This window comes from Hippocampus comes, unplaced genomic scaffold, assembly GCF_001891065.2.
Source record: "Hippocampus comes isolate QL1 unplaced genomic scaffold, H_comes_QL1_v1.1 scaffold319, whole genome shotgun sequence".
Classification (NCBI taxonomy): Eukaryota; Metazoa; Chordata; class Actinopteri; order Syngnathiformes; family Syngnathidae; genus Hippocampus; species Hippocampus comes.
The window spans coordinates 611,419-620,635 of NW_017806090.1; the positions used below are offsets into that span (position 1 = coordinate 611,419).

General features: G+C 40.9%; 1 protein-coding gene across 1 annotated transcript in view; it reads right to left on the minus strand.

The window, feature by feature from the left end:
* The window catches only part of LOC109530915 (copine-8-like), a 17,663-nt gene extending 9,741 nt beyond the window's left edge, over nt 1–7,922 (minus strand). Inside the window, exons 1-6 of the mRNA XM_019894882.1 lie at nt 7,862–7,922; nt 5,940–6,016; nt 5,317–5,380; nt 3,477–3,580; nt 2,319–2,423; nt 496–537 (exon numbers count right to left, since the gene is read on the minus strand). Of these exons, the coding sequence (XP_019750441.1) occupies nt 496–537; nt 2,319–2,423; nt 3,477–3,580; nt 5,317–5,380; nt 5,940–6,016; nt 7,862–7,921 (452 nt within the window). The 5' untranslated portion in view covers nt 7,922. The remainder of the gene's footprint in view (nt 1–495; nt 538–2,318; nt 2,424–3,476; nt 3,581–5,316; nt 5,381–5,939; nt 6,017–7,861) is intronic.
* Between the last annotated feature and the right edge of the window lie 1,295 nt (nt 7,923–9,217).

The following is a 9,217-nucleotide window of genomic DNA, read 5'->3' on the forward strand; positions in this document are numbered from 1 at the left end:
GAAGCCGCCCCGCCGGGACACACGGCTGGCTCGTCTGCGCAGCACCGCGAGCTGTCGTGAAGCTCATTATCGTGACTGGATGTGGGCGCACACGTGCATGCGCACACACACACACACACACACACACACACACGCAAACAGACACACACGAGTCAACATTATCGCATTAAAAGTGTGACGTGCATCCACATCATGTCAGCAGATATAAAGCGCCCGCGCTAACGAGCCGATCGGCGGTCGGCATAATTGAGAGACATGGACGTTAATTGCCGCATTCACACATCAGACATTGGGAAATTGCGTGAAAACTAATAAAACTGTTGGCCACATTCGCAGCTAATCGGGCTAATGTAGCTAATAGCACATTGAGTTCATGTCCATCACCACTCTGCTCTCTTTGCAACCCGTCGTGGGTTTTTGTATGGCCGATGAAACGAAACATCCGGACTGAACGAAGGTTGACAGTCGTGTTGGCCAGATGTGGCGTGAACTCACCCGCCGTCTCTGTCCCAGTCGTACACTTCCACTTTGATGCTCCTACGAGATGAAAAGCCAAATGAAATGACACATTTTAGACAATAAAACGAAAATGTCTTTTCATACGATCGAGGCTTGCAAAGTAGAAATAAATGTCACAAAGTTCACACGCATCAATGTAAGACGTGACACACGTACTGGAATTGCGCGCTGACAGTTATTCATGCTAACCATCACCTTGCCCAATTAGAAAAAAAAAGTTAAAAAAAAAAAGTCCTCCGTATTTTTCTATACAGCCACCAATATTTTTAGCTTTTATATTGTTATTAGTTGCAATAAAAGTGATGGGGTTTTTTTTTTGTTTTTTTTTTTTACATTTTAGTGACAGCTAATACAAGAACTGCCATCATCTGGCCTGATATTTAACCTTAAAATCATACATGAATAAAAAATGTGCTGCCGCAGGTTTAAGGTCAAGTCATTACAAATGCAAATCCCCCTTTTTCTTTTTTTTCTACCAAGTGGGGGGAGTCCAAGTCATCCAGCACAAAGTGCAGTGTGAACGTGACACCATTCAAACCTGCTGTGCTTCTTCTTTTTTTAATCTCACGGGCAAAGGCTACGCTTTCATCTCTTATCAAGTGCCGCATGTATGGAAATTAAATAAATGACATGTACGTTCTTAATATGATGGATTCCACCAGCCCGCGGAACCTCAAAAGATTCATCCGAGTAAAGGAGCTAAAGTAACTCTGCCTGCTCTGTGACTCAATAACCATCTAAGTAGTGACCAGTAATACAAATGAGAGCGCTTGAACAGCTCCACGCAAAACATTATTCAAGGTTTATTTGCCCTCCTGTTATGTAATTAGCAGTGAAAGGGGCTCACGCGAAAATGGGTCATAAGCGGCGACACAAAATGATATCCTGCAACGTTATCGAACTACATTGACATGAATATTTATTGTATAAATATATACAAGTGGTACCTGTACTGACTAAATTAATTGATTCTGGAAGGAATTTCTTAACTACATTTTGTACGTAGAGACGCGTTTTCCATGTAAATGCCCTAATCCGTTCCAAGCCCCCCCTAAAACTCAGACATAAATGTTTTGTAAAGCATAAAAATGCATCAAAATATGTAACAAATACATGTTACAATTAGATTATTGTAAAATAAATGAGACTTGAGCATAAGAAAAGAGTAAAGGATAAAAATGATGGTCATTTAACTTTTAACTGCGTCCTCATCGTTTTGTTTTTTTTTTGCGCTCTTTAGTTTATGTTCTCTCTCTGAAGTGGTTTTTGCCTGGCGTTTTGTAAAGAACTGATCCCAGGACGTTTGCTTTTGTCGGCTTTTCACAATCCTGCGAAAAAGTCCAGGACAAACATCACTTTTTCTGGGTGATTCATATTGACGTAAAACTATCCGAACGCCTCGTGGCCCGAGCGCCGAATGACGAGAACGCTGCATAGACACACATCTATTTATCTACACACATAGACACACACGGTAGAGGTCCCTCTTAGCCAGTGGGATGCCAGGATGATGCTCGGTAATAGCCAATGGCAGAGCAGCTACAAGTATGTTGCGTTCAGGAAACTCGGAGCTTCGAGTAGCAGCCCATACTGTATTTTTACCTTTCGTATCTTGAAATTTCTTTCGTAACAAGAGGCAATATTTTCCTGTTAAGGCATTGCGTAACTTGAAAATTTCGTATGAAAAGACGTTCGTAAGTAGACGTACCACTGTAATACAATAACGGCATCGTTTAATAATGACATGATTAAATATTGAAAAGACATGATTATGAGTATTCTGAATGGCGGTGGTGTACCTGTCGTAGTCGCCATTGCAGAGCGCCCTGACGGGAATCTTAAAGGCCTGCCACACGGGATCCAGAGTGTTCTTCACCACTTCAGTTTTGTGGCAAATAGTGAACCTGCCAGACACACACACACACACACACACACACACACACACACACACACACACACACACACACACACACACACGCATGTTCACAAGCACACACGTTCAGGTCTGTGTGTGTTGTCGAAGCCCCTCCGCATTGTATTTCAGCCTCAGTGGATGCCAACATCAGGACAAAAGCGGGATTTTGTTAAGTGGCAGGCCTGCTTTCGCTGCGGGGCCAACTACTGTACTTGCATGTCACCACTTTGCTTTTTAAGTTGAGGGAAGCTTTACAATGGCCACAGTTTGACCCCAGGAACCGAAGAGCTCTTTTGCAATTTATTCTCGACTGGGAGATTTTTATTTGCCAGGATACCAACCTCGGTTCCTGATTGGACAGAAACTCACAGTCACATGATAGGTGTGCATCTTGAACATCTGCTTCGTCATTCTTTTTGCATGATCTTATATTTGTATGTGATTAAAACTTTACAGATTTTTTTATGGTCATTATCATTATTTTATTCCAAAAATGTATTGCTTGTAGCATTTAAAGATCATGTATCATGCTATTTATGATTGATCATTATTCACAACTTTGAGGGATCACAGTATAATTCCTATTCTAATTATGCGAGATAATTTATTATTATTTATTACTTATTATTATTATCATCATCTTGCGATTGGCTGGAAACCAGTGTGGAGTGTACCCCGTCTCCTGCCCGAAGCCCCGCGACCCTCGTGAGGATAAGCGGATTAGAAAATGGATGGATGGATTATCATAATCATTATTATTATTATTATTATGTCTAATTATTATTGCTCCATACAAGGCTAATTGGAGCAATATATATATATATATATATATACATACTGTATATATACTGTATATATACATGCAGTACAGAAGATTATATAAGAACAACACATTTAGTGTTTATAGAGTGTACATGGCAGCTTTCTGGAGCGTGAACGATCAGCGTCCATGTGTGTGTGTGTCTTAGTGTGTTTGTGCGCGCGTGCGCTTGTGTTCGTTAGATGAACAACAGCGGAGGCGAGCGGCAGCTTGTCAACTCACGATCCGTCTTCATTACTGCGGTAGAAGACGAGGAAAGGGTCCGACTTGCCAAAGAAATCCTTCTTGTCCAATTTGTTGCCGCAGAACTGCAGCATAACCGACTCCTGCCAGCATCACACACACACACACACACACACACACACACACACCCACACACACACACACACACACACACACACACACATTGTGACGGCTGCCCCAATGACAAAGTATTATGGGATGGTGTGAGGAGACTTTCCATTTTTGACTTCATTTCATTGTTAACTGATGCATTCCAAATGCATCCATTTTATGTCTAACTATATACAATAATCCTACTATTTACAAATTCGCCTAATTCCACCTATTCTCATTTACGGTGCTCACTCTAAAATGCCAAAAGATGCTACGCAAACCCTGTCTATCCAGAAAAGTTGCATGGTAATTGGTATCGAGGAAGTGATATATCTCCACTGTGAGACAAACTTTGTCATCAGGAAGTGGCAAAGATTAGCTTGGGTCGTTTATGAGGATACAGAGAGTCTTCGTTGCATGAACTTTGCAGATGGGTACTGTGAGTACATCCCCCCCCCCCCCAAATATCTGAAAGTCATGTATTTTTAAGATTAATGTTGTAAGATGACTTTTAACGACATTAAATGTTTTGTGGTGTATTCACGATGAAACAATCAACATAGGCATTTTTATTTTGGGGGAGAAGGGCATTAAGTACTTGCGGTTTCCATTTTTTGGGGCAGTGCTTGGAGAAAGTCACAAAATCTCCTTAAAATGGTATTTCTGAAGCACAAAGTTAGAAAGAAAGAAGAACAGAAGAAAAAAAAGCTGAATTTTGCATTTAAAAAAATCTCTCTCTCTCTCTCTCTCTCTCTCTCTCTCTCTTTTTCTCTCTCTCACCCCCACTCTCTTGATAATTTGTACAGTTTTTTGGACAAATTTATTTATAAAATAAGAAATTATCCAAATAAATATTATTCACAATGTAAGTATAATTGATATTTACTGATAACAATAAAAATAAATCGCTCTTGGGGCCAAAATTAACAGACTCTTGTTACCATGGCAACTTGCAACCAACTAGAATATTGAGAACGACTCTTGCTGGTGTGGAGCTCAATGCAATACCATTGTTGAGTGCCTCTATAACAGACTGTCTAAGTGAAACAGAATAACCCAAAATAAAGAAAACACTATACATGCTGACATCATCATTTCTTCTTCTTGTGCTGCAAGTGGCAGTCGCAGCAGTGAGGGGCTATTTTTAGAACGTCCACTTTTGGACACTCGCCTTCTAATTTTAGCTCCGTTGGGAGCGTCTCCTGACAAACAAACACGATCTCTGTGCTGCATTTAGGACATGAAGGACGTTTGTGTGTCAGACCGTCTGTTGACTAACAAACTTTTGCAGTTTGGTCCATTTAGGGCATATAGGATGTTTTTGTGTCATCATGCAGATTGACATACACTCTCAGTGTGGTGCGTTTAGGACACAGGAGATTTTTGTGTCGAGGCATTTTCTGACAAGGACACATTGCGGGGACTTGAGAACACTTATGAGATAGGACGTTTGTGTGTCAGAGAGTCTATGAACTACCTTAACAAACCCTATCAGTGTGGTGCATTTAGTACACGTCGGATGTGTATATCGGAGCATCTATTGATAAACAAAACATCTCCGAGTGTGATGCATTAAAACATGTGGACGTTTGTGCGTCAGGTTACAAACAAACACTCGCTCTCGTGGTGCATTCATGACACGTAGGTTGATTGAGTGTCGGAGTGTCTCGAGACCAAAATCTCTCTGTGGTGCATTTAGGACACAAAGGACGTTTGTTTGACTTACCCGGCAGTTGCTCAGCTCCTCAGCTCTCACAATCAATGTCCCACATTTTTTCCCAGGAATGCCCCTGCAACAACACATCATGACAAGTAGCTTAGCTTGGCATCACAGTGCTTTTTTTTTTTTGGCCTCCATGTTTCTTTCTACGTTTGTGCAACATCACAGAAAAGTGCAAAATTAGGAGACTCTCAAGCTGATGTTTGACGGGATACCCCACTATTTAGATTGCGTTATGGTAGCATGCCAGTCCATGTTAGCTAGCTGGCTTTATCTTAGTATCCTAGCTGATATTAGGTAGATGTTAGCTAGCTAGCTAGCTAGCTAGCTAGCATATCTGGCTGTGTAGATGTTGACTGACATAAGTTGTTGACATTGCGGTTTTAGCAAACAGAAGCTATCTTACTAGGAAAAATGTCATTTTCACAATACCATGCTAGAAGGTAATTATTTTTAAACGATACACTCTTCTTTTATTGAAAATAGAGGTTTCAGATATATTTGAGGGTCTGGAATGGGGGAAATTGATTTGACGTGTGCAATACATGTCAATGAAATCACGAGATGAGTTCAAGTTGTAAGGCAAGATTCCAGTAGTGTACAATACATTTTTTGGGAGCCCAACTTACATCAAAGCTTTCTCCAGACGGCTTCCCAGCGAGCCCACAATCTCGCCCAGCGTGCAAAAGGCCTGGCCTAGGAAGTCCTGCATGGGCAAAGAAAACCAAAACATGATCAACATGTCATCTTAAATACCTGATGAACATGAAAATATATCATTTAAAAAGTGAGTCCAGTCAAAGACCTTCACGTTTTTTGCGTTTTGAATTATGTGCCCTCTCAGGTGAATTCACTGATTCTATATCATGTACATACAAAGTTGTTTAAAAAAAAAAAAACATCCAAAAACACCGGCTCTGTGCTATAGAAAATGGACAGATGGAATTTAGGTGGTTGCTCTGATGCAAGCTCCTTTGTCAAAGGCCTTAAATTTCCCAGCTGTCTTGAATGCATCATGTTTTGACATGAGGAGGCCGACCACTCTAGTGTCCTTGTTCATTTCTGGGGGGCCTCCACAAGAGTATTGGCTTCAGGAGCAGCAACAACAACAACAACAAGTCTGTGCAGTGATATATACGCACACAAACACACACACAGACAGACATACACATGCACACACGTATTCACGTCCCGCAGGCGCAAATCTGCTCCAAAGATGCTGGCCAGAACAACCACAACACAACTAGGTCCTCCTCCTCTTGACGACTAAGAAACATGACAAAAAGCTGCGACCTTTCCAAGAGGGGCGCACTGGAAATCATATTCAACTACAAATGCACGGAGGAAAATGACCACAATGCATCTTGAAAGTAAAAAAAAAAAAATTCATACAAATTCTCAGAATGTCACGATTTAAAAAAAGATTGGAGACAGAAAATAACAAAATACCATATTCCATACCATAATACCAATATTCATTAACATATTGTCATTTTACATTGAGCAGGTAAGTTTCTCCAATTTTTCAATTGTTTTGTCATCTTGTATGAAAAAGTATCTTCAGATTTGTTGGTATTTTTTTGTATTTTTTTTTTGCGATTGCCAATGACATAGCATGTATTAATTCTTGAATGATGCATTGTTGATGGTCGAATAAAAATGCCATTTTTAGGTCCTGAAAACTGATGGTATTGAAAATACGAGGCTTCACCGGACAATAGCGAATGAGTAAAAAAATGAGTAAAAAAGCAGAGATACTGGCTTCTCATCAAACAGCAAAGGCACAACCTAATTCTGGCCGTGCCATGCATATTTCAGCATCACTTCGCAAATTAAATGAGATTGAAGTAGTGTTTCTTTCTATATGTCAGGAGAAGACAGCAAATAAAAGCTCTTAATTCATGAGTGCTTGTTCTGTCAACACATCTGCACCCTGCGGCCATATCCGCACAAGGTACGTAAACAAAGCATATGGGCTGGAACAACTGAGCTCCTGTACTTTTGATGATAAAGATGAATTGTTCTCATTTTTGGGGGAGGGGGGGTTATTTATAGCCGGGCAACCAGATAGGGGCGCGTTTGTGGACAATGGGGCCACGTGCAAATCACACAAATTTCGAGTTTTTTATGCCTCGGATGACGACCGAATTTCGGTTCTCGAACAAACTGAGCGCACTTGAATGTGTCACTTGACTCCTCTCGCTTTCCTTACATGAGGAAGTGACGCTTCCTCGGGTAGACGAGGAAGTGACGCTTCCTCATGTAACGTTCCATTGTGAACAGATGTGTTCAATAAAGTTTTTTTTTTAAAAGAGCGTCGTTTCAGTTTTCGAACAAATCGGTTTTCGAACAGCCTTCTGGAACGGATTATGGTCGAAAACAGAGGTATGACTGTATCTCCATGGATGGCATTTTTGAACATTACCATCCAGTATGTATCTCCAAATTTGATTTCTTATGATTGTTACTTATACAATTAAAAGCATTTTTTCAGATAATCATTACAATCCAATAAAAAGCACAAATAAAATGCACACACAGAGACACTCACATGTTTGGAGAGATTGTCACTCTTGCAGTCCAAGTCGTACCTGAGCGGAAAAGAGAGCATCATTAAAGTTCGTTCCAACACTATTCTAATCCAATTTTGCTGACATGCTGCGCCCACACACAAAGAGCAAAACTCAAATGGTTCACAAGGTGGCGTTGCCCATCTGTCTCGTAGACGTGATCCAAATTTGGTAGCACCTGGAAATGAGCCTCAAATAGCCACTTGAACCCAAAATGGCTGCCTTCTCGTGTCTATTCGGGCTTCGTTTCTTTTTGACTCAGCATGATAGGCATGCCTACCAAATTTCCCGTCGCTATGTGAAACTGCCTCTGGGGGCTGAATTTTTCTGTTGGTGGTGGTGGTGGGGACAGGGGGATAACTATTTAGAGTGGTTAACTTGATTTTACAATATTTTATTTTTTTGGTGTCACATGAGTGTGCGCTGGCGTCACAAGGCACAGGTGCGCTTCATGCGTTCCACTCGCCTCTGTCACTTTGGACGCCTCATGAATCATTCATGTGATCCCGTTTCATAATGAGACACACTGACAAGTGAGCGTCTGTGAGCTGTGCGTGTGCGCGCGTGTGTGTGTGTGTTTGTGTACGTGCGAGAGAGCGAACGAGCGAGCGAGCGAGATAAAGTGAAGGCAAGGGAGGCATTAAAAACAACATCATGATGGATGTATGTTGATTCGACCATGCAGACACACGCACACATACACACACACAGATATCCCGCGGCGCCTCGTGAGCACAAAGTTGTGGATGACATCACTCGGCACCACGCCAGATAGGATTCCGCTTCCTGTGCTGTTTTCTTATTGGGGGCGGTGGCTTGCTTTTACAGACACACGCACGCGCATAAAAGAGGCCACAAAACAACACATTGGCATACAGAAAGCTGTTTTGAGTATTGATTTCATATCCTTGATATTGTGCTCAAAGTCTATGTAGTAGTCCACTCTTTGGCCTCATGAGCATAAGACAATTCATTGCACTAGTAGGACGACCAGGGCACATTCATTGAACAACTGCTAGCAATGTTTTTTTTGTTTTTTTTTTTTTGCTAATTGTTAATTTGCTAATATGTTAAATGTGCTACTTTTGGCCGAGAAGGACATGCAATGAAACCTTATTGTGCTACACTGGTGACAGTACTTGGCCCAACTAGTAGCAGGAGCCTATTCCAGCACGATAACAAAAATTTGAACAATGGAAAATGATTTACAATTTATTACAATTGATTCATTTTGAAATCATTTCACATATATTTTTATTTGCTTACTTTTTAACATTTTAATGTGTTTGTTCTGGTGGATTTTGTGTCCAGACAAAGGATGGTTATAATTTTAAAAT